The sequence below is a fragment of the Protopterus annectens genome, chromosome 1.part1 (assembly GCF_019279795.1).
Source record: "Protopterus annectens isolate FY-2018-M chromosome 1.part1, PAN1.0, whole genome shotgun sequence".
Lineage (NCBI taxonomy): Eukaryota > Metazoa > Chordata > Ceratodontiformes > Protopteridae > Protopterus > Protopterus annectens.
This window is the reverse complement of record NC_056726.1, coordinates 267755231-267782730: the sequence shown is the minus strand read 5'-3', so window position 1 is coordinate 267782730 and position 27500 is coordinate 267755231. Positions and strand designations below refer to the sequence as shown.

At 39.0% G+C, this 27500-nt stretch overlaps 1 protein-coding gene across 3 annotated transcripts in view; it reads right to left on the bottom strand.

Annotated features, from left to right (window-relative positions):
• LOC122804506 (synaptotagmin-like protein 2) overlaps positions 1-27500 on the bottom strand; it is a 3492381-nt gene that overhangs the window by 3324572 nt on the left and 140309 nt on the right. Inside the window, exon 2 of one of the 3 annotated variants that reach the window (XM_044074423.1) lies at positions 19652-20018. In XM_044074423.1, the coding sequence (XP_043930358.1) occupies positions 19652-19779 (128 nt within the window). In that variant the 5' untranslated portion in view covers positions 19780-20018. Of the gene's footprint in view, positions 1-19651; positions 20275-27500 lie in introns of those variants that run through there. The other 2 variants (XM_044074432.1, XM_044074438.1) reach the window with 2 other exon arrangements.

The window sequence follows — 27500 nt, the reverse complement described above, 5'->3', positions numbered from 1 at the left end:
CTCACATAAAAAGTTGCTCTGTGAACTTCATGCACGCATCCAACACAAACCTTTACTAATCACACCAAAGTCTCTTATGTGGGAGGTTGTAAAGAAAGTCTGAAACGCTCCTAGAAATACAAATATTAGATCTCTGCAAAAAATCAGGTCACTTTTTCAGATTTACCATAGAGAGTCACCCTGGTGAAAACGACAATGTAATACAGTGAACTACAGGAGCAACAAGTTTACACAAGGAGAGGGTTACAATAATTCATCTTTCAAATACTAAGATTTCTGATATCACAAGGGCTCCAAGGACCCTTATTCATGACAAATAAGGCTATTACTTGGTATGTGGACACACTAAGGATGGCTTGAACCTCTCATTCCTAGACTTCTACATACTTTGCCCTAGTGTCTTTTTAGGCCAAGTCCAATTGACTGGTATTACAATGTAACAAGTAAATAAGGTCACTGGTGAAATCCTCTAAGGCTAACTTAAGAGTCCAAATTGGCCACATCCACCAAGGACAATCACAAGGCCTTCTACACATATGTCCACAATCACAAAGACAACACCCAAATCTGTACTGAACTGGTGGCCAATAACACCACATACACAAATGCCATAGATATAGCCAACCTGCTAGCAGAAAGATTCAGTGAAAACTTCACCCCCTGGTCCCCCCCATTAGTAAACCAGGACATCCCCAGCACCTGACCCCCTCCCCTCATCACCAGGGAGCAGGTCCTTAATGCCCTCTCAAAGGCAAAACATACAGTGTCCATGGGACCTGATAACATCCCCAGCTGTATCCTACATGAACTTAGACATGAGCTTTCTGCTCCACTAGACACCCTATTCAACCAAAGCCTCAGCACCGGTGTCATCCCAGCTGAATAGAGGGCAGCCACTGTCATCCCTCTACACAAAGGTGGATCATCCACTGACCCAGGCAATTATAGGCCCATCAGTCTAACTTGCCTGATCTGCAAGGCCATGGAATGCATTATCATGGACCTTATAAACAAGGACATTGTCAACCTTCAAACGCATGACCCCACACAGTTTGGTTTTGTCAATGGGAGATCATGCCCATTAAACTTGGTTGACTTCTTTGAAACGGTCACCAAAGCCATGGGTGAGGGGAAGATGGTGCACACCACCTACCTTCACCTAGCCAAAGCCTTTGACATTATTCCCCACTCGGGCATAAATAAATCAACTCTTCGAGCAGGGCATCAACCCGCATGTTACCAGAAGGGTAGCTAACTGGCTCACTGATAGAACCCACTCAGTCAAAGTAGGGGAAGCCACCTCTAGTAGTAGACCCGTAACAAGTTGTGTACCCCAATGATCGGTCTTGGGGTATCTACCATTTGGGATATACTTTGCTGAGGTACAAGCCAAAATAAGTCATCTGTGGCTGACTAAGTTTGCAGACGACTGCAAGCTGGGCACTACCTTAAATTTCTATAGTGATGTGAACATCGTCCAAGACAGCCTTACCCAAACTAATGACTGGTGCCAGAAGCATGGCCTCACACTGAATGCCAAGAAATGCATCATTATGCCCTTTGTCAAAAATGTCATCTCACTAATTATAATATTAATAACAATGTACTAAGCATGCAATCAGTTGAGGGACTTGGTTGATAGCAATCTGACTTTAGACCACCACGTTGCCTCCGTTGTACAAAAGGCATTCTACAGGGCCCACCTCATAAATAAGGGTATTTCATCCAGGAATAAGGAGGTCATAACATCCCTGTACTCCTCCCTTATCAGACCCATTGGAGTACAATGCCCCCTACAGCATGTACCTTGCCAAACACATGCAGCAATTGGAAAGACCACAGAGGTTCCTGACCAGGAAAATCCAGGGTCTCAAACACCTATCCTAGACAGATAGGCTAAAAGCCCTGTCCCTCTACTCAGTCTCATACATACTGCTCAGAGGTAACCTGTGTCTGGCATACAAAGCCATTTCAGACCCAGCCTTGATGGAGCTGCTACATATCCATACAGCAAACCACACTCGTGCAGCCTGCACACAAGACCTTAACCTGATCTGTGACATTAATAGAACTTGTTGGGTGGAATAGATTTGTGTACCAAAGACCCCCATATGTGGAACAGACTCCCTCTCCATATCAAGCAGAGTACCTCCCTAGCCCTCTAACAAGAACCTGGATGACTGGATGGGAAACAGAAAATATACCCTTGGGATCCCACCTGTGTACTTGCTGGACAATGGAAACAGATTTTGAACATAAGGGAACATGGGTGAAATTCTTAGCTAGGCTTATAAAGGGCCTCTGGGCAATAGCCTAGTATCCTATGAACCTATGAACATATCAGTCCTGAAAATGGACCACATTAATTGGTATAATGGACAAGACCTTGGCAATAGTGGGTTCAAGTCCACCCTGAGTGCTTCTGTGGCTTACTTTGCTAATTTACTGGAAGAATATCACTGAACAAAGGCATGAGTGCAGTTTCCATGAGGTCTGTATTTCTGCCTAGCAGTTAGCTCGGAGGACTAAATCTCCAACTTGTTAATGAGATGCTTCCTGTACCAATGGTACAGGGTTTGACCCTTTCCACTTTGATTTTCCTGTTCTGCACTGTGAGCAAGTCATTTGACCAGACCGTGCTTTTGAGCAATTGGCACTTTGGGCTATGCTCCTTAATAGTCTCCTGGATCACACATCTAGAAACTATCTATGAACCTATATGGAGATACATCTCAACACCTTAAGTCTAAACAATAAATTGCATGATCTTGAGGCACTCCTGCATTTGCAAAGAACACACATCTGCATAATTGAGACTTCCTTTGAATGGAAATGGAGCATTCCCTCTATCAGGGGTTGTGCTTTTCATGTCCTTATACCGGATGAATATCTTGGCGTCTCCACACTTCCACACAAACTTAACTAAATCAAATGACAGATCCCTCTAGATAGGAATAATCATCCTCAACAAAATATTTTTTTTAATACACAGAGGAACTTTTGTCCCCCAATGACCATGTAAAATGTCTCACTTTTAGCAAAACCTGCTTTGTTTTGGGTGACTTTAAATACTCTCCTTAACCTGAGTCACCTATACTTCCAATGTAGGAGACACTTCCTTGAGCACCTGACAAACATACTAGATAATACAGCTTCCATTATCTGATATGATATGACTGTCTCATGCACTACTCCTCTGGTATTTCCTTCCCCAGTAAAGTCCAATAACAAACTCACAATCTTCTTGTTAAACTTCCAAAAGCACCCACAGCAAACACTTACAAAATGAACTATCCTTAGTAAACTTTTGGTCTACTAAAAGTGGGCTCAAATTAAATGCAAAGGGTGTGGTAGCATTACTTTTAGTACACAACCCTTCACGTCATCATACTGTATAGACAATGCACCACTACAAAATGAAAATATACTTGGGGATGTAGACATTTTCTATTTCACCTTCATTCGACAACAGTTTTCAGGAAACCCTTTTATTTAATGCAGCAAAATTGCTAAAAGATTATCTTTACAGCCTAAAGAGGTAATCGTACCCTTATAATCAGTATTGATAAGACAATATCTATAATACAAGACAATATCTATAATATATAACATTAAGTATCCTTTTTTTTGTTTATTTTTTCGAGTTATTTATAGCACTTTGTCTACTGCATACTTTTCTAGCTAGTTTCACTGTGTGTGAGGTATTAACTGGAAATTGTCCACTTTTATTAAACATCTGTTTGGGTTGTTCGATTCTGATAACTTGTTTGCAGTTAAAAGCTCTCTCTAGAGGCTCCTTTATCTGTTTAAAACTTTCACTTAAAGGCTCACTGCTGCTTTTCTGCTGTGAGAAACATTTCTGCAGTTGGTTTTCCACCATCCCTCCCTATTTGTATGCAGGTCTTATAGTTGGTGTCTTTGCTGTTGCCCGTCCCTACTATAAATCTGATCTGGGACCCTCCTCCCCGTCCCTACTATAAATCTGATCTGGGACCCTCCTCCCAGTCTAGTGTTATTACCTCATTCTACCCAATACAGGGAGAACATTTAAAAAGGCCAATCCACTCAGTTTCTGCTCCTCCTTTCCCTCTTTACACTTAAGAAAAAAAAATCTAAGCTTGTTTCCTGCATTTCCTGTGGGTAGTCTAGTCTAAATACAGATTTGCTGTGTCCAGGACTGTTTGTGGGCTTCTGAGCTCCCAAGCCTTTCTGTGTTGGAGGGAAGCCTTCTAGCTTAATTTTGTTAATTAGAACTAGCCAGTTTTCTAGTTTCAGCACTCAAGCCTGTTTCTTTGAGCTCAGCACTTGTTCAGAACTTGTAAGCACTAAATAAGCTACAAATGAATACAGCACTCAACTTTCCTCACTGTCTAAAGGAAAACAGTTTCTAGTACTTAAATAAGTGCCTATTCAGGCATTTCTAAGGGTCAGCTCCCGGTGTTTTCTCCTGTCTACCTGATGAATCTGGGCATCTTGGGGCAATGTAGCAACTGCCTCATGTACACAGACAACCCTCTCCTCCTACCACCCAACACTACAACCTGTGAGAGATGCACTTATATAGCCAAACTGGAAGCAAAGCTCTCTTCATCCAAGACTGGACTAGATAGTCAAGAGGAGAAGGTAAACACTTGCACCACACCACACTCATCACATAGTCTCTCAAAACCTACACCACCAAAACACACACAGAAACACAAAACACACAACTACATTCACCAAGGCTCTCAGTAAAAACCTGCCCAAGCAACAGGGACCTCCAAAGCAGAAACACAAGCAACCTCCACCCCCCAACACAACCCAAATGACAGTCCACAAACTCGGTGTGCCACTCAGCCACAGCTCATAAGGCATGACAACGTACCAAACACTCCAGTCATAGGTGACTCTGTAGTCAGGCACAGTGATGTTCTACTCACCAGGCTAAACAAGGAGAAAGTTACTGTCAGCTGTCAGGTGCCAGGATCTGCCACATAACACATGCATTCAGGTCACTCCACAAGTGCAATTATGACTCTGTCATTGTCCATGTTGGAGTGAATGACCCAAGACATACCTCCCTGGACTACATGAAAAGGGACATGGAGGAGCTGTCCGATCTTGTAGCCCAGGCAGGTATGACCCTAGCCCTGAGTAGCATCCTGCCATCACCCAGAATGATGAACAAATATGAACGAAAAGCCACCAGCCAGATGAATAAATTCAATTTAATAATGAAACGAGACATACAGCCAAACAAACAAACTTTTAAAAAACACCAAACAAATGCCAAAAAAACAGATATACGTAAGCGCTTTCATTTAAAAGTTTTAAACTTCCTCACCCAGAATGATGCCACAGTACAAGGACAAAATGACTGACTTCAACAATTGGCCAAGCTTCTGGTGCCATTCTAAGGGGATCCAGTATCTGTCTGCCTGGGATGACATGATAGACAAACCACGAAGGTTTGTCAGAGATGGCCTGCACCCGTCACCCCTGGGATTCCAGATACTGGCCAAGGCTCTAGCCACCCCTATAGTGCCTTTTTTAGGTAAGGTTCAAATGACAAATTCACCACCATAACAGGTACAAGCAAGCAGAATCTGAGGATATTGCTACTCAATGCTAGAAGTCTAAACCTCAAAATGCACTCACTCGAGGCACTCAAAATGGAGAACATTGACATCTGTGCAGTGACAGAGACCTGGTTCAAGGCTCCAGAGAGTACCCCTGCATTACCAGGCTATAATTCATACCACACCTTTTGGCCACTTAACCTGGACCAAAACACTAAAGGCCAAGATGTGTCCATATTCATTAAGGATATCCACACCTCCAGGCTAGTTGCTCAGCATAATGCATCTGAGATTATTCAAATGCAACTAACTTTGGGCAAGACCGCAAACCAAATTGTAGCTTGCTACAGATCCCCTACCATGCCCCAGGATTCCCACTTGTCATTTCTTGATCCATTGGAAAATATTAGGGTGCAACCTAACACCCTAATAATTGGCGATTTCAACTACCCCACCGTTAACTGGGGAAAACTACTAGTGTACCAACTCTTATACTCAACGTTTTCTGGAATTCATAAATTCCAGTGCCTTGGATCAACTTATCCACATCCCTACCAGGGGCAGCAATATCCTATATCTGGTTACTACCAACATGGGCAACCGGTACTCCACTCCAGAGGTCAATTCCTCATTGATCAGATCCAACCACAAGCTAATAACCCTAGACATCCACATCCCTCCCCCACCCCTCATTAGGGAAATCACAGTAAAAAATTTCTCCAAAGCCAACTTCACACTTAAGACAGAAGTGGCAAACTTCACGACACCCATGCTGATGGACAGTAGAGAGGTATGACTGCTGAATTCTACACAAATGCACTTTATAGGTTCATAGGTTAGTACTAAGCTAACTGCTCTTGCAAGCCATTTTAAGCCTAGCCAATTATCCCTTGTGAGACTTAAACTGCACCTTGTGTTTGTAAGACAAACACCTTAACCATTAGGCCACCCTAAGCACTTACATGAGTGCATGGATCATGCAATCCCTAACAGAACCAAGATGCGATCCTCCAAAAACAGGAAGCCAATCTGGTGCTCCCCTGCCATAAACAAACTCTACAACAGAAGAAACTGTTGCAAAAAAAAAAAAAAAAAAGAGAGTAAAATCCAATGATTGGAGGAACTCTCTGGTCAGCCTCAGTAAGAAGCGGAGATCCCTCAAAATCCTCCAAAGCTAGTTACGAAAACAAAATCGCCACTAACTCTAAAGACAACCACAATGCATTCTATAGCTATGTCAAGAATCTCAATGGTAACACTCAGATCTGCTCTGAGTTACAGCACAATGGCACTAATTATACAGAACCAACTGATATTGCCAACATCCTGGCAGATAGGCTCAGTGCTAACTTTACCCCCCTCTCATCCCCTAAAGGGCCCATTTCTATACCGGAAGAATGCAAAGTTCCGGTAATCACAGCTGCACAGGTAAAAACACTCTCCAAAGCCAAGAACACAGCATCCATGGGATCTGACAACATCTCAGGCCACGCTATACATGAACTACAGAACTTACTGGCACCCCACTTAAGTACCATGTTCGATCATAGCCTCACCTCAGGCTATGTGCCCACTGAATGGTGCACAGTGACGGTTATCCCACTCCACTAAGGGGGAACCACCACGGATGCCGGAACCTACTGTCCCATTAGCTTGACAAGCCTGGTCTGTAAGGCTATGGAACTTCTAAACAATGACATTGGTAATCTCCAAACTCAAGACCCCACACAGTTCGGGTTTGTAAAAGGCAGATCATGTCTCCTAAATCTGATATACTTCTTTGAAGAGGTCACAAAAGCAGTACATGCGGGTAAGGTAGCTCACACAGCCTTTCTAGATCTTGCCAAGGCTTTTGGACACCATCCCCCACTCTGGAATTATAGATAAACTCACTAAACTAGGTATAAATCCCTATGTCACAAGATGGGTTGCCAACTGGCTTACTGACAGAACCCACACTGTAAAAGTAGCAGACTCCAAATCCAACTTCAGACCAGTGACAAGTGGAGTACCACAGGGTTCTGTCCTGGGTCCTCTCCTGTTTGGTATCTACTTCTCTGAAGTACAGGCTAACACAGAAGGTCTTTGGCTAACTAAGTTAACAGATGACTGTAAACTAGGAGCCATAATAAAAACTCCAAAAGATGTAGACATCCTACAAAAGGGCCTCGCTGAGACAGATGACTGGTGTCAAAGCCATGGCCTCAAGCTCAATGCCAAAAAGTGCATTTTCATCCCTTTTGGTAAGAATTATGCACCCATGAACTACCACATAGGTGGTAGTGTACTTAACACTGAAAGTGTGATAATAGACCTTGGGACACAGGTGGACAGTAGTCTCTCCTTTGATAATTACATCACCACAGTAGTCAGGAAATCACCTAATTACAAAAGGTTTCTTGTCCAGGAAAAAAAAAAAAAAAAATTGTTCCCCTCTACTCGTCACTCATTAGACCCATTATAGAGTACAACACCCCTTTTGGTATGTACCTCACAAGACCTCTACAACTGGAAACACTGCAGAAATACCTCAAAGAGGATTACTGGCCTCAAACTGATGCCCTACGCAGACAGTCTCAAAAAACTGCAGCTTTACTCCGTCGCATATCACCTACTCAGAGACTATCTCTGCCTAACACACAAAGCTATGTCAAACCCAGAGCTGTTGGACATGCTCCACTTAAAGAAATCCCAATCCCTCTGAGCTACATGCTCTAGGGATCTAAACCTTGTCACCACAATAAACAGAACATGCTGGAGGGATAGATTCCTGTCCCAGAGACTTCCCATACTCTGGAATAAACTACCTATCTATATCAAACAAAGCTCCTCATTAGCACTCTTCAAGAAAAATCTTGATGATTGGATGGGAAATAGGAAATTCACCCCAGAGATCACTTATGTGGCTCTGCTAGACAGTGGCACAGGAAAATAATTTTCTTGGGTGGCAAAAGCCAGGGTACCTTTTGGCTAGGCTTATATAGGCCCTAGGGCCAATAGCCTAGTACCTACCTATGAACCTATTTATTGAATATAATGTCTCTTTGTGGAGCATCTTACTAAACGTATCAAATAACTGGGTTGACCCTAATGTTTTGTAACCAAACAGAACTTGGATCTAAAGGCCCTAAGATATCAAGACTAGAAGTTGTATCCCTTTGATCAATGTCTTGTAAACTTTTAAGAGGAGAATTCTGTAACACTTGCTACAAGATTTGGAATGTAGTTGCCCTGAACCTTCTCTATCATTGCAAAGCCACAGACTCCACTAATACTAAAACCAGGAACCTAAATCTTCATCAACCGATAACTAAAACATGGTGGAGAGGCAGGTTTATAACCCAGCACCGCCCAAACCAATGAAATAAGCCCCTGCAGCATGTTAAGCAATGTGACTCATCACCTTCTTTTAAGTAATTTGTGCCTGTAGCTCTTGTGTATTCTGTTGGACAGCAACAAGCACATTTTTCTCCCTTGTGTACAATACCTACAGCACATCCATGTACTCCTAATGAACAAAAAATTTAATTAGGATAACTGTTAACATACAAAAGCGGGGTACATATGCGCTAATCAGAAGAAAAAAAGTAAAAAATGTAACTAACCATGTTATTTTTCAGTTACTTATCTAGTTGTCTGCCAAATCTGCTCCTCAGCTATGTGGACATGCCTGTACAGAACATTCTGATTGATCTCACTTCTATGTCTGCTCAGCATGAATAAAACCAGGTTTCGGATAGTCTCATTTTGTCCCATATTTATCCCACATGTACAGCACCATCAGGGATTTTTTTCACAGCCATCTAATTCTACAGAATGGATGTCTGGTGTCATAGCTAGAAGTACAACTGTACTATGTTTACCTATGGATGTCCATTAATGTACCTTCGCTTCTATGCCTTATGTAAGCGGTTGCATTTTGCTGCTGCTTATTATTATAAGAATATCAGGGGAATATATTTTCTACCCCTAATTTTGTCCCTTTTTGTCATCATGTCTGTAATCTTCACAGATTTGACAGTAAACAATATATTAGTCAGTAATACTCAAGTTTTTCATACTTTTTCCTATTCAGAAAGTATATGCTGATGCAAAACCTCTTATTCTTTTTAATTAAATGGAAATATTTCAGGTTTGTCCTTGATTGTCAGAAGTCTTCTGCAAAGATTATCAGAGGTAAAAATTCAAAGGGAGAGTCATGGAATATCAGCCTAGTCTCCATTTAAAAATTCAAAGGGAGAGCCACTGAATATCAGCCTAGTCTCTGTTTCATGCATTTCATTGCAATCAGAAATCCAATGCGCACACAGCCAGTAAAGTGGATGAATGTGCTAGGCGTGTGTGAGACGAGACTTCTTTTTCAGGAGTTCATCCTAAAGTCTGTGGTATTCTGGGAAATGGTTTGAGGACTGTAGTCACCAAGTAATGAAAACTATTTGGATTTCAGTATTCATATTCCAAAGAAAACCTGTTAGTGTAGTTTTTGCAGGTGTGCATGTATGGTGTCTTGGTATCACAATGACTGAAAACTCAGCATGAATAGGTGGTATCCAAAACTGACCACATTGTACAGATTTATACCTTTGTATAGAAACATAAAATTTATGGGAAGATATTGGGCAGTATCCACTTCAAACCTATACAAAAGGTCAACAGGTCTCAAAACAAAAATTAGATGTTTAGTGATACTATGAGTTGTCATTCAAAATTATAAATGTGTGTAGTATTAATATTTCTATTACTGTGACTTTGTTCTAAGTTTATGCTGTATTTCATGGTATCAAATAAAAATGTACATAATGGTGGAACACTTCTCACTGTTACCTTGTGTCTAGCTACCATCAATTTGCTGATATTTACACTTGTTTAGCAATAAAGTTATTTATGCATATTTTATGAAAATATCTCTGGCAGTGTCCTTTTAGAAGCATGATGGAACACCATTTCACAGCTAAGCAATTAGGTCACAAATGTTTGCTTAGCCAACTACAGTTGCTGGAAGTGAGAATATGATCTTTTTATGCCAAGTCATGAATGTATTCCTATTAAATTGCTGGGTTCACTGCTAATCATCCCTACAATGCTCATCACGGTCTTTAAGAACTCTTCACTGGTTTGAACTTCCCCATCTTCTCTTACAACTTTCTCTGCTTCACTCCATTCTCAATAAACCCTACTATTGCCCAGCCATCTCTTCCCTTGTATCCCTTTACTCCCCCTCTCGCTGTCTATGGAGTTCTGATCCATTTCTCTTGGCTATCCACAAGACTAAGAAAATAATAGAATATCACTTGTATAGCTATTCACTCGCTCAAGCTTGGAACAAACTCCCATTCAACATTAAAAATATTCCCCATACTTGTATCTTCAAAAATGTTTTAAAAGAAAATTTACAAAACTCATGGATCTGCTCATGTCAAACCACTTCTTAACTTCCGTCATCTACTAACTATTTATGGTCTCCTACCTTCTTTTTCTTACTCTACACATCTTATCTACTCTGCTTTTCTTTCTTTTTTCCCCTTCCTTCAGACTTCAACTTCTCTATAACTTATTTCTCTTTTTTTCTTTGTTACTCCTATAATTTCTATACTACCTTCTACTTCTTCCCAACCTACTGTGTCCCACTTCGTATGGTTCTTTCTACCCTACTTATTTGTAGATTTTTTACTTAAACATTTAAACTGCACACTCTATTTGTAATATGTTCTATTTTGTCAAATTGTGTTTGCAACCATTTTTCACTGTAATAATGTTTTGTACTGGGATTCTCCCAGGGCCTCCACTGAAAACGGGCTATTGCACAGTTGGACATAACTGGTTAACAAATGTCTAAATAAAATAAATTAATTAATTAAATAAATAAATAAATAAAACTTGACCCATCTAGAGTACATGTGGTACTTCGTGGTATCAAATAAAATATTCCATAGTGCTGCAAAAGTTGTCATGGTTACCTGATATCTGCCTGCTACAGCTCTGCAGATATTTATACCTGCTTAATCATAATCATATAAGAGTATTTGCAGGAATATATTTATGTAAATTTTCTCAGGCATTGTTTTCTTGGATGGATTGTAGAGCTGTATGTCACATGCCCAAAAAGTTCATGAATGACTCAAATGGGGTAGTCATTACTGGAGAAAATTGGAGTTATTTTCCATAAATGTGCTGAATATAATGTCTTAAATTGAACCAGAAGGTGTTTTCTAGGTTCATAGGTAAACACTACTCTAGCAATCCTCGCAGGCCAGTTTAAGTCTAGTCAAATTCACTTTCAAAGTGAAGAATAAAGCCATGTATCTTATGACTGAGGCATACACATTAGCTATTATAGTATATGGAACTCTATGGTATGAAATGAAAGCATACACAATGCTAAAAATCACTGCAAACAGTTTGTCTAACATTTATTTGTTGATTATGTATGCATTCAAATCCTAATTATGCAATTATCTCAAAAACCGGGACCTCTATGAAATTGCTATGCAAATTAATGATCACATCTTCATGAACAAAAAAAAGTCACACATAGTTGGGCTCCATTTACTATGCTTACAAAGGCAATAGCTAATAAAATTTACATATTATTAAATTACTTACTCGATACAAAAATGACCTTTGTGTCTGAATGAACTAGAATATAATTGTGAGAAAGAGGGTCTGCTAAATAACTTTTGTATTCTATATTTTGTAACTTTTATACATTTGAGATGTATACATTTGTTTACTGGTAGGCTGAAAAACTACATTCATTGAGCATTAGCTGAAGTGAAAGCTGTCCAAGTAGGAAATGCACAAGCGTCAGGAGGTGTGGAATGTACTCCAGTTAGATGTAAAACAAAGTTAAAACAGAAACTAGGCGACTGTATTCTGGGCTTGACTGGGGTGCACCCCCCCGAAAATGTGGTGTGACCTGAGTGAGGATACTGGTGAGGAATAAATGGCCATAAGGCTCAATAGCCTGGGAAGATAGATTAATGAATTGACAATGGCCACATAACCCACATAGCCTATTTAAGTTCAGTATGAAATGTTTAAATTGAGCAGTTAATGTGCAGGGTGAGGCATAGATGCAATGTCAGCCAAGAGGCGGCAGGCAGGAACAGTGTAAATGGAATACATTCAGACAACCAAAACTGGAATTTTGCACATGTAATATCCACACACTGCTGAGGGAGGTGCTAGAGTTTGAGTGAGTGTGAAGGCTTGTAGCCAGATAAAAGTTGACCTTGCCCTCTACTGATATCCCTAGTTGTGGAAGTAAACTTCATGTGGAGTAGCCTATTTTTTTTCAAAAATTGGCCATTGAAATCAACCCTACCTGGATATACTTGGGGACTCCCAGATGGGTGCTGTACAGCTAAAGTTGGGCCAGTGGATAAGGTGGCCACCATAATGAGAAACAAGTGACCATAACAAAAAGGTCAAGATATGGCAGATGTTGCAGAAATTAAACTGTCTGCCTAATATTCCTTGGTTACAGTGATAAGTGTTTGACAATTCACCACTTCCTCATGCTGCAGTTATAGACAGAGCCATCTTTAGGGTATGAGATTAGAGTTTGATAGGGAACCATCTACTAATGCTGCAACTGTAATGGGGAATTTAATTAGAATTATGTTACTCATGAGACTATAGCACTTTGGATCATACGTTTATGACTGACTTTACAGTTGGGTCATCAGACAACTGGCCATATGTTTGAAACACTCTTGACATGACAGGTGGCAGGCTGCGAACTTTGTATCACTTCATGAAGAGTTATCAGACTCAGAGTACCTAAAAGGTGCATCTGTGGGTGACTAGTTCAACTTTCCCTCTAAAAGAGCTTGCCCTCATTTACTAGAGAAGATTACGGATTTGCAGTCCAAATGCAAGTGGTTCAAAGCTTTGAGAAGTGAGGCAATGCTAGGAGACCTGGCCAAAAAGTGACAATTGCTTAACACAGTAATGAATACAGACCAGTTGACAGCCACCAGCATGGTAGGAAGCAGCTATAGATTGGTTTGGTAGGTCAGGATGGCAGCAACTGTGGCAGTTAATAAAACAGACATGTTGGAAGAGTTTAACTGGGTTGTGAAGGACTTTTGCATGACTGCAAGGAGGCAGTGGCAATGATTTGGTGAATTGTGAGGGCAAAGGAACAGGATGTCACCTACATTCTTCTCAGTAAGGGTGGAGAAATGATAAATACAAGTGGAAGCATTGACTGTATGAAAAAAGACCATCAATGAACTTCCAAATCTGGATGACATGCCCTTCTTAGTGGAAATGCATTCATTTCTGCAGAGGTCACTGCAGCAGCTTATTTTTAAGATGGCAAACCCTGACTTGTTAAAATTCAGGAGGAATTATTGAGTTTCCATGTTTAATGTCTTCCATGCAGCATTGGAAAAGTAGAAAAACACTTATCTGGACTGGAAAATAGGAATAGTGGCCAAAAGTGTTTTATAATTATAGAAGGAACAAGCTCCTAGACTTTAGTAAAACCTTTGCAAGAGTGATATAAAATGGACTTCTGAAAATAGATGCACCAATCTGGAGGTGGGGGGGGGGGATTTTAGGCTGGGAAACAGTGAGATTTTTTTGTTCTTACTTAGATACAGGTTACAAGAGCACTCAAGCACAGTCATGTATTGCTCTCCAAAGTGTCTTGTAGGAAATGCAAAAACAGTACAGGGCCACAGGACAGTATAGCAGCTGGTGTGTGCCATTTGCTCCTACTATTTGAGGAGCAAAAGTTGTGCCTGCACTTCTGGCATTTGATCGAATATTAACAAGGTTGTAGTGCAAATCTGCATAGGGTGAATTATGTCTGCCTTGCTGTTTGTAATTTTTGATACACTGTCAGTGAACCCTAGTTCAGAAGCATGTGGGTTGTATCTTTCAGTTTGCAGATAGTAGTTTCTGTTCACCTCAGAAACTGATCTCTAGTGCACACTGTAGCAGTTCACTGCCAAGTGCAAAACAGCACCTACAATCAAAAACTCATGATCCATTTATGGGATAGAATGGGTTACTTTTTGCAAGCAAGATGAGAAGCCACTCCAAGAGGATGAGTTGAAGTATCTTGTAGACTTGTTCATAAGCAAGGCCAGAGGGGAAATCAGAAGCTTGACTGGTGGATGAACATAACTGTGCTGCAAGTCTTGTACTGATCTGTAGGCATCAATAGATAAGTGTCACAGGATGATGCTCTAAATTTACAAGCAACTGTCACCATCCTCACCTATAGTTGTGAGCTTTGGGTTCTGACTAAATATATGAGACTGGAGAAACAAGTTATTTAAGATACCATTACTTCTTAAAGGTGGCTGGTCACGTGTTCTATAACAGAGTGAGGGGCTCAGCTGCCAAGGATGGTCTTAGAGTAAAACCACTAATCCCATCGGGTGTGAGTCACTAATCAAGTGCCCAAACAAGCATGACAAGTGTACCCCCTGGGGTTCACCCACTGGGGGATGCCAGGCTCAGTTACTAGGAGGGACCCTGGAGCAGACCCAAGACATGTTGTAGAGCTTTTAAACTAGTCTTCCCTGAAAATGTTGTAGGGATCCCATAGGATAAAGAAAGAACTGTGGTGCAGATAGGAAGCTTAGTCTTTCTTGATTAGATTTCTACTACCATAATGGTCGATATGGCAAGTAGTTTATAAATACAGATAAAACATGAGCTTTTAAATCCACATTTACTTGTATAACATACTGTATTTTTTTCCATTATATAACTGGGTATTAGTGCTATGCAAAACAAAAAAAAAATGGTTATGTTCAGAAAAAAATTGCAACTACATATTTGTATTTTGTGTTATACAATGTATGCAATGAACTTGGCCTAACAGTTGATGTTGCTACCTCCCATTGGATGCCTTTCTCTGTAAAATCTGCATAACATTTTGACTAGTATTGTGGTTTCCTTGTACTGCTCAAAAGACATGCCATAGGTGATTTGGCTTTCCTGTAAACAGTCTTTTAGGCATGTTGTGCTCGGAGACTGTGTGCGTGCACGTGTGCAGGTGCGTGTGTGTCCATTCTTTCTGCAATGGGTTTGCAGCCCACTTAGGATTATGTCCTCTACCTTCCATTGAATGCGTGACAAAATAAACACTAGATCCCCTACCATAAAATGGGTTAAGTGGGCAATCAGAAAATGAAGGAATTACTTCATTAACTCTATAACCTACAAAGAATGAACAAGCCAATCACAATGAAATACTGACAGCAAAAATAAAGAATTCATCCTATAACTGCAATAGAAAAATAGCTGTATTTTTGACATTGTGGAATGTGCAAAGTTATTACAATATATACGCCTGATCAAAACACAAAGCATGCAATGATATGTTAATAACAGCATGTCAAATTGATAGCATAAAGACACAGTGGCAGGTTGGTGAAACTGTAAAACTTATGAATTCCTGAAAATGAGGAAACTACAGAGTAGTACAAAGCTTGTCAGGAAAACCAATTTAACACAAATATTTTTTTTTTGCAGTATTCATTCATGGGTCATCATTTTAAATAACATTTCTTTAGAAAATAACAAAATAGTTGAGGCAGCACCAGAGATGTCCCGCATTTCCCAGGTTTTCAATACGATGCTCCAAGTACCTTTCTGCTGCTTCAGCTCTTCCTCCAAAAGAGAATTATCAAGCAAGAACAAGTCATACTGATATAATTTATACTCTGCAGTACCTCTGGCCACCAAGTTGCACTCTGCAAGCTGAATACATAATTACTGATCACAGCAGCTGTTAAAGGAACTGCAATGCTTCCAGCCACATAACCGTAGGACAAAAACAATGCAGTCAAGCAAAGCTTAAGGCATTCAGGTAAAATTAAGAATTTGGTAAATGGAAATTCTGTTATGCTTCAATACATGGACAACATTTACTCTTATGAAATAACAATGATTATCTTACTTTTTGTTTTCAGTTACCACACCCGAAACAAGCATGTGTAACACCTGTGATACTATAACAATAAGACTTTGGTATTACCGTGAACTTTGCTTTTCATGCTGATTGGGAGTTGAGCAATGCAGTTTTTCAGATGTTTAAAGTGCCAGTCACAGTTTGCTCTCTATGGATTACATGCTACATTTTTTCTAACTTGTTTGCGTGATAAGTCTTGTTTTACAGAAATTTCTCAGTATTTTGCTGAAAGTAACTATATAACAGAAATGCACAAAAGTCTGAATATGGCAGCCAACAAATGGAACTAAATGGGCTATGTTAACAATATAAATCCCTAACGCCAACAAGAAATAAAGTCAGGAAGTACAAATGACCAATTACTCTAGAAATGTAAGGAGACTGAAAGGCATGAATTTTCTAAACTGTACATGCTTTTGACTGTAATCACCCTTTAACCCCAATGATTTTAGTCATTGTTTAATCAGGGGTGACACTGAGCACTGCAGACTGTTTTTGGGGAGCCCTGTATTCTTTTAACTTCTCTCAATTTGAAAAAAAAAAAAAAGATACTAAACATGTAGCATAGCACCTTCACATATTCAAATATTCAAAGTACTGCATTGTATTTCCAAGCATGACCTCCCTCAAAAATCTGTCCTGTCAATAGCTCTTAACTTGAACACTTAATCAAGCAGTATGGGAGGAATGAAATGCCTCAACCCTAAGCAGAAAAAAAAAGTTGAAAAGGAAGCATTATATTCACAGGATATATTAAAAAAAAACAGACTATTTCCCTCTTTGCCTCTGCATGCCACCTCTATAACAATGCATTCCTTTCTGACTAGGATGTTAACCCCTCCTTCTCTCAAAGGTTCTTCCATAGTCTTTAAAAGGTCCTTGGTCCCATTCAAGAGCTTCATGCCATTTTCATGGTAAAGCAGGACTTTCATCTAGTATGTTTTCTCTGTGTGGAGAGTGGTAACTGGGCAAGTTGGACAAAAATGCATCAGGCAACCATAATCCAGTACCTTTGGAAAGATAAGGTTTAGCTAGATGCTGGTTTACAAAGGATACAATACAGGAACTGGAATTAATTCTTCAGCACAGGTAACAAGAGAGTCCAAACTAGAGCCATATCTAAATGCGACTGAGTGCTACACTTTTCCCCAAGTGAAGGGATCATATGATCAGGGTCAGTCACCAACCACAAAAGTGATGTGGCTGTATGACTGTGCTCTGCTATAATAGAAGTTAATGGACTTTATTACCCACTGTTAAAGTAACCACATACATGTATAGCACCTTGTGGGGGGTACAGCCACCCTCAAGGCTTCATGCTATCCACCTAGGTGGTGATGTGTGGTAGAGCAGAAATTCTGCATGTTGGTGTTGAGCAAGAGGGTAATACTGAGCAAGAGGGTAATACTGAAAAGCCCTGGACTGCCACTAGAGCTCAGGTCTAGGTCTTCCATCATACGATTACCTTGCAGCTATAACCTGTGCACGACTAATAATCTCAGAAACAGCATTCACCTGCGTTGACAGAATAAGCAGCTTGTCAGTGATGTACAACAGCTCTTCTGTGTTGAAAGGAATCGGTCGACATGGTTAGGGCATCATATTAGGATGTAAAATTTGTCTCAAGTTCTACCCACTGGAGGCATGCTCAAAGATGAGCACAGAACACTCATCTCAGCTCACCTGCAAATACATAGGGATTTCACAGAAGAGCTGAAGACAGTTGTAATAAAAGGGAATCCTGGGATATCCTAATCAGTTTCTCAGACTGCAGCTCTGAAGATTACAAGCTATTTGAGAAATAACAAACCTGTACTGAGAGGAAGGCTGCAGTCCTTAAAACACCATTGCCATGTTCTATGCAAGTACTGCTGTCAGCCAGAGGATCTCTAGTTTTGCATACTCTACTTCATAAAGAGGCTACACTAGCATGCACACGGCATTGTAATGCTATACTAATTTCATATTAGAGATGCACTAGAAAACAGCTATTACCATGAATAAAAACACACAACGGATGTGGCAGAACTCCTTCAAACTGCTTTCATCCTATCTCAAAAACCAGACACCAATGGCTACACCTTCAGTACATTATCTAACTTCTTCAAAGGTCCAACAACTGTATCCATATCAAACAGAAAGGTTCATTGCATAGATTACCACCCAAAAGGGTTTCATTCATCCTGCACAGAATATTACAACCCAAAATGTAGTTTCTTATGGCTATGATCATTGGGGGAGGGGGCAGGAAGGAGGGTCACTATATTAACTGTGTGACCCCATGCTTTAAAGACGGATAACCTACACTGAAAATTGCAACATTCATGAATGTATTATTTTTCCAACAGTGTTTCCTCTCATTCATATGATAGCAATACTCTGATGTAATTATACAATATTGCTAATCTCTGCAATAATCATTTTTTGATGTGCAGCAGCTAAGTAGTAATGAATAAAAAATGATGAGTTTATGTTGGCATTCGTTATAAACCATCATTACACTGGAAACTGAATACAGAACTGAACTTCACATGCTGTGCATATAAACTTTAGGAATCCTATCAAATAAAACAAATTATGTTTGCAAAACTAGTGATAATGTTTAGTAAAGTAATAAAAAGGGATAAAATTAAGAAAGCAAGCATTTACCATAAGTGTTCTAATACTATGCCCACAGCTTTCTGACACAATTTCTACTCCAGACGTCAAGTTGTAGTAAGAACACATCATATTGTTTCAAGTAGAAAAAGAGTAGATAGCTAATTCAAGTGTCTAATGATTCTGACAAAGGGAGAAAGAATACAAAAAACTTCAGTGAGTCATATATATGGTATGCCAAAGTTAATCCAAACTAAAACAGGACTTTCGCAAGCCTGACTTCCTTATTTGAATACTTGGAACATTTCCAAACAAAGCTGCTATTTAAAACTTTTTAGAACTGGTCTTCAAATAAGTACAGTATTTCAGGTAATAAAGCTAACATGAAAACAATGCACTGATGTGAGCAAGTCACTATAGACCCTTTATTACTAATTCAGCATGTTGTGGCATGCATGTCTCTAAAAGATTGCTTCAGGACACCTGCATTCTCTTTTAAAGCACCAGCTCTCATGTGGCAAAAAAGCAACCTGTAGTTATAATAATCAGAAGTACTTACTTAATGCGCCCATCTTCGTGTTGCTGAAGCTCTGAGTTTCGGAACAGTACCTGCTGGATGGCTACTTGTTCCTCTGCAGACAAAAAACTCACATCCAGGTTTTTCAGAATATCAGAATTTGATTTCATGGTGCATGCAGTCTTCTATTAAAACAAAAGAGTTTTGAATAGTTTCAAATGTATTTTCCCAAATTCAAGACTGCCTCTGACAGTCAATCAAATTTCAGGAGCCGTAAATCACATTTCTTAGTCTTCCATTAAGGACCGTAGTTATCCATCTACTCCTGTATGTTCTGAAAACAAGTGCAGTAGAAAGTTCAGCTGAAGAGGATTAAAGATGTCGGAGGAATCTTAAAAAACAACTCAGGCTGTGGAAAGGAAAGCACAATAATCACACATCTTCCTGTTCCTATGAACTGTGTAATACAGTTTAGAAAGGCATCTAGTAACATTCAGCCATCTAGGAAGCAAATAAAAGTTTGTCAATTTTCACATTTTTTTTCAACAATGGACACTCAGATCAACAATCACTTGGTATAAAGAATATTACATGTTAAAGAAATTGACAATGAGGTAGCTGTAGAAATGCTGTTCCGCACCTCAAGTTCTAGATTATAGTTTCCTTCTTTTGCACCAGTGATTTCCTTAAGTGGTTACAAGGAATGCTGAACCACACCTTTTTGTTTTGGTACAGTTTCTGATATCACAGTGTGACAACACCAGTGTTTGTGTACAAGCTTCATATATTTAGACACACATACACTGATACAGAAATTTCTCTGACAGCTTGCTGGAATGGTAAATCCTACACAATGAAAAACAATGTAGAACGGAGAAAAGGACGGTGAAAATGTTATATATATATATATATATATATATATATATATATATATATATATATATATATATATATATATATATATATATATATACACACACACACACACACACACACACACACATATACACACACATATACACACACACACACACACACACACACACACACACACACACACACACAAGCTATGCAGTAGACGAATGTGACTATCAAAAGGATGGTAATTTTTCCCTTTTGTAAAACTTCTAAATAAGGAAAATTCACATAAAAGGACTGTGGTTACATTATGCAGGAACAGTTTCTTCAAGAAAGAATATAGTTCATTCATTCACTGTACTTGGCCAGAAGCAATGGCGGAGGTTCCAGAAAGTAAAAAAAAAAATGTAACAAACAAGTGACAAAAGGATTGCTGATTAAGAGCTTACAGTGGTACTACAAGGAGGTGTACATTTGTGCATGTTCCCCTGCATAAGGTAAATAGGTCTTTAAATGAAATGGAACACTAATAGCAGGGCTCTGTATGTATGCATGCGAGTGCCATTTGCACAAGGTGGATAGGCCTTGGATGAAAATGGGGCCCCAAGTAAAAGGGTTCAGTGGCATCTGTCCTTTCCCACTCACCATTATGGCTTGTCCTCTTCTACAACCCCAAAATCTCCCCCTAGGTAGTTTCAATAGTCATGGTTTTACTTATTACCTGGAATCTTTAAGATTGTATACAACTTTTGTGCAGGACCCTCAATGGGATTTTTACATAGCATAAAACAATTAACAGATTGTTATACCAGTACTATCTGGGTACACAGTTCCTGAATCATATGTCAGAGCCTTAGTACCCATATATTTGTTAATGTTTATTAGCAGAACAAGCTTAGGGCAGTACACAACATCACACATACCAAGCAACCCTGGTTTATATATGGTGTACACTAGTAATGGTATCATAATATAAATACTGCACATTTCAAATTTAGACAGATGATGAAATGGGATTTCTTAAATATATTCCTCCTGTGTCTGTCAACCATCAGCCTTCTACTGACAAATTGGCTACTGTTCCCACTGCATGAGAAATTGATCAAAAAAGGTGGTCATCCAGGTAACCACCAAAGTTACAAGCACTGTAACAGTTCTACTGAGGCAGAACAGGTTAAGTATTCATAGTGTTGAACCCTCATGTGCAGTTCCACACAATACCCATTTGAAATGATGGGACCTACAAGAACAAGTCCCAAAACACAGTTACTGGATTCTCAAAACAATTGACTCACTGAGTCCAAGATTGTCATTTGTTGGGATATTCCCTTCCATCCAAGGTATGGTGATCTTGTGGTTAGTATATATAAAGTTTGTGGGGTATGTGAGGCATGTCCTTATGCAAAAAGGTACAAGGATAGCCCCCTCTGTTGTAGAAGGGGATGCCCCTCCTCCAGTTGAAGGTAGTAGTAGTTGACAAAAAAAAAAAAAAAATCACAAAACTGATAAAGTGGACTATTTAGGATAAGAAAGAAATTATGTATTGTTACTATTATGCAAAAAGGCTAGAATGTCCATACACAAGATATACAAAATGATTGAGAGAAATTAGAGGAAAGAAAATGAACTTCTACAAAAAAAAAAAAAACTGTCAGAAGTTTAAAAAAAAATTGTATTCATCAATACAACAGATTTGCGAAAAACTATATATAGATCAAGAAACTTTGATCTATTTGGAAAAAGAAGCATCTGAGGAATTGCGAAAATAAAAACAAAGCCTAGAGATTTTTGAAAAGTATAAAAATGGAAATATTGACATGCAAAAGAAAGATTTGATATGGTGCAATATTTATGAAAAGGAAAAAGCCAAATTAATCATTATAAAAAGATAGCCCCAAAGATATTCAGAGAGAAATACAAGCAAAGGTATCCAGATATGGAAAATTTCACAATAAAAAATATCACAAAGAAGGAATGTAGAAAAGAAGATTAGTAAAGTAAAAGTTAAAAAAATAGAAGTTGAAGTTATGGAGTGCCTGCGAAGTGAAAGATTTGGTGTAGGTGGTCTAGCACAGGTTACATCATAGCATGATGGAGTAAGTCCCCAAAGAAAGGAGAAGCAGGAAGTTCAGGAGACATCTGAAGAAGAAATATGGACATGAGAAAGAAAAATAGATTTAATGTGGTGCAATATTTATGCAAAGGAGAATTCAAAACTAACCAATAGAAAAAGAGCAGCACCAAAGATATTTGAAGAGAAATGCAGGCAAAGGAATCTGGACATGGAAAACTTTACAATACAAAAAAATAAGACTACAGAGGAAAAAGTGATTTGTAATGGAAAAGTTAAAGAAATAGAAACTGAGTGTCTGCGAAGTGAAGGATTCAGCAAAAAATCAGAAAGCACCACAACAAGACAGAGCAATGGATATCCAATTTAAGGGGAAATCAATGGAACAGGAAGCAATTGGTCGGGTGCCATATGAAGATATTTTAGAGCCTTCCACAAGAAACCAGTACAAAATGTTTGTGTGAAACTGGATAGCAAGGGAAGGAACAGGAAACTGGAAACTCTGGTGCTGTCAATTTTGTGAAGTGATAGGCCAGTGAGTTCCCATATGACAGAGCAATGGGTGGCACAGGATGAAATTGAAGACAATGTGCCACAGGAAGATGCTATAGACTGTCCGCAGGAAATGGAAAACAAAGGAAAACAAAAAAATGTGCCCTCAGTTGAGAAGAAAGTGAAGTAAGAGAAGAGTTGCTTGATTTAATAGACAGACTGCAGAAGGTCAATAAAACCCCAAAAGTAAGAAGTTTGATAAAACACATGAACACAGTAATTAGGATTGTCCATAGAGATCCGTATGATAGAATCAAACCAGATATATTACTATGCAGCTAAGTTAATAACTGATAAAGTTCTACCACAAGAACACAGGGTAGAGAGGGAAAGGAAGAAGAGAAATCGAATACCATCATGGAAGTATTGAATAGAGAAAACTATAAAGCAATGAAGACAAGTGTCACTGTTAGAAGATGGCAGAAGAAGGAATAGATCAATGAAAATACTTAAAGATCGATGTGATAGAAGATGTGATAGATGTGATAGAAGCATTGCACAGTATTAGAACAGTTTTTCTTCTCAGCACAGGAAGAAAAACTTAGAAAATGTGCAGATAAATATAAAGGAAAAGTACAAAATAAGCAATTTACCGATTACCCAAAAAAGTTTTATAGAAAAATGGGAAACAAGGTAAAAGGAATTGAAAGACAAACAAAAAAAGAAGAAACATACATTTTGGAGAAGTTTAAAGGTACAGGGTATGAAATGGGATGACGTAACAGCCAGAGAGATTGAAATAAAGTTAAGAAAAGCCTCTAATTGGAAAACTGCAGGCCCAGATGCAGTACCTTGGTCAAGGACTTGCCTTCCAATGACATATAAAACTATATATGGGAACTGATGCTGACAGAGTTTACAGTTTAGAAGAAAACTCAATTATGGCAGTAGACCAAAAGGGCAATAAAAGAAAGTCATATAGAAGAAAAGATCATTTGTTGTTAAAGTCATAGTGGAGGAAAACTGCAGCACCAAGAAAACATCAGTTTGGGACAAGAATGTGTCAAAGAAATTGAGCAAAAGGGAGTGTATAAATATTTGGGAACTGATGAAGGATCAACAATAAAACGTGAACAAATGGGAATAAAACATAGTAAGGAATACTTTTAGAAGAGACTTAAATTAATCCTAAAAACAGTGTTGACATCTAGGAACAAAATCCAAGCTATAAACCAATTTGCTCTTCCTTTCCTAACTTACAGTTTTGGAGTGATTGATTGGCCCCAAAACATGTTATATTAGATAGGAAAACAAGAAGGATGATTCATGCTCACCAAATGATTTATAAAAAAAAAAAAATCAGTGGATACCAAGATTATATATAATCCATTCTGGAGGAGGGATGGGCCTCCTTGAAACTGATTACATGTATAGATCTGCAATTGTGGGACTGCACATATATCTGCTGACCTCACCTCACAATACCCAAACAGATGACTTCTCTTCTTAATCTACCAGAGGCATATCGGCATCAAGCAGGAATGGAAATCAAACCAGATTTAGATAAAAACAGGCAACTGAATGTGCCAAAAAACAAAAGAAAGAATACAAGGTGAAGGACCAGATAAGAAGGCAAGAAATGTGGAAAATGCATAAATATAGTTGCAAGTATAGAAAACTTCAGGAAGAACTGCATGTTGGTCAGGAATGAATGGAGGAATGGTTAAGGAGAGGTGAATTCAAACCAAGAGATGAAAGGTTAATATTGGTGGCTCAAGACAGTGGGCTGCTTACATGCTGGTTTACAAAGTCCTTTGATCATGTGGGAAAAACAAACAACTGGAAACAGTTGCACACCTCATTGCTGGTTGTGACATACTAATGGCAGGAGGACTGTATACTGAAAGGTATAATAAATGTGGCAAGACTGTTGCACTGGGTATTGTGCAAACATTTATTTTAACATTTATTCATTTATTTAACATTTGTTTACCGGCAAAGTCTGACTTGGAAGGAAGCCAATTTTCAGTGGTGGCCCGGGGAGAAATGCTCCGGACACACGTCTTTGAAACGTGGGAAGAAACCAGAGCACCCATAGAAAACCCACATGAATGCAAGGAGGACATGCAGACTCTGCACAGAAGGCACTCCAGCCAAGAATCGAACCAGAGAACCTCTTGCTGTGAGGCAAGAATGCCCTCGCTGCACCACTGTGCCATCCATTGTGGTATAGAAGTGGCAGAAACACTGGAAGCATGAGCCACAAAGCATCATAGAAAATGATTACATTTACATCACATGGGATCACACATTACCAGCACTTCAAAAGATAGATGCTAGAAAAGTGGATATAGTGGTCCATAAAAAGAAGAGAAAAGTAGCATTGATCATTGAAATTACAACACCCAGTGACTAGTGTGTTGGGTACAGACAGACAGTGAGTCATAAAATATCAGGATCAGCAGTCAGAAATGAGCTCAATGTAGAAGAAAGATACCCAGACAGTTCCAATAGTAGTAGGAACAATGGGTCTTGTAAAACAGAATCTACAATCATATTTAGATAAGTTACCAATACATGTAACCCTGTACGAATTGCAGAAGGTGTCATTACTAGACACACTGTGGGTGCTGTGAAGAGTACTTTTGGCTGACATCAATGATTGAAACAATAATAATTTCATAGACTTTAATCATATTTTGAGTTAGGAATGGGGTCCATTCCCATCATGATATTAGAAACCCAAAAGATTTGAAGACATTAAAAAAAAAAAAAAAAAAAAAAAGGAAGTGGAGTAACCATTTGAAATGTCAGGACATACTAGAACAAGTCCCAAAACACAGAGGATGGATTCTCAAAAAAAACATGGATTTACATATACGGAGTCCAAGATGGTCATTTGTTGGGATATTCCCTTCGGTCAAAGATATGGTGATCTTGGAGTTGGTATATATACGTCTGGGAGTATGTGGGGCTTGCCCCCATGCAAAGTACTAGTTATAAAACAGCAATTTTCTATATTCGGTCTTTCCCTGCATTTTTGTTTCTCTCAGCAGGGAGCCCTTCCACACAGTTTCACTACCTAGTTAAACACTCTTTGCTTTATTGCAACACGCTGATGCCTGTATGTGCCAGTACTGCCTCAGGCCATGTTGCTTTCCTCACCCTATGGGTGAACTGGTACTGGACCCTAACTCCTACCATCTTGGGCTGGGAACTCCACCACCCAAGGTCACTTGTCAATACTAGCTTGCCCAGATAAGAATCAGGGATACGTACTCCAGCACCAAAGCATCTGATCTTCAGAATTTGTCTACTGCGAGTGCTTACCTCAAAATTATTTATCTTACCCTCATTAGTCCAGTCACATGAACATTCGCTCAAACCTTATAGCTCATTTGTCAATTAAATTACGTAAAAGCAACCTCTTTGTAAAAATACTGAAAATGATAACAGGAAAAAAAAAGCATACCTAAGGATATCATGAGGTCAAAGGAACTGCCCTGTCAGGGGGTGAGAAGGTAACTAACATCCACATTAGACAACATTGCTGCCTTTAGAGCCATAGTTGTTGTAAAACAGTTTTACTAGGATACATAGGATTTGCTTTTGTATCAACTTTTCAACACTGCAGAAAAGACGACAAAGTAATCCCTAACAAAGTGTATACAAGTTGGAAAGCATGATTACTCAGCCTGTACAGATGTAGAGCAAAGAAATTATTTTTCAACGAGCTTTTTCTGCTTAAGGGGTGTAGATCTTCAGTAGTCTGCAATCATGCACCCATACAGCGATAAATGCAGTTTGGGTTTATATTCTTACCACTTCTCTTTGCAGGTTAGATGCCAAGGAATTGCCCTGATCCCAAAAATGTGAAAGATTTTATCAATCAGATCAGTACCATCAGAGTTTAAGAACAGATCTAATTAACTCCAAGCCAGGGCATGCATACCTAAACTGTTTTATTTTCTAGAATGTCCTTAATTTTTTTTTCATTTTTGCTCCGTCCATAATACAATTTTTGTATTTTCTGGTAAACCCTTGAGGATTACAGTCAGTAATGACCGCCAGAATTTCATAATGCTTATTGTTCAGAAAATCTATGTGGTCTCAAAACCTGTTCTATGAATTTTTGTCTTTGTCCAGAATTTTTGAGAAGAGAAGTTGAGAACGATCATAACCATCAACCTCTAAGAGAAAGAAATCTGGACAAACCCATAAATAAATCAGAAACAAAGGCCATAAGATAGGAACAATTTTAAATATTGCTCTTACAAACTTAGAAAGGTAGACAGAATAACCGTTTGCATTAGCATGAATTTTCTGAAGAGTACAAATTCTGAAACTCAAATGTCTGTCATTTTCTTTAGTTCAATCCTCAATGATTTGGCAATGATTTTGCCAGAAAATCGACATTTTATGAGGAACAGGCCAAAAACATGAGGCAAAAATCTGAACATTCTGTGAAAA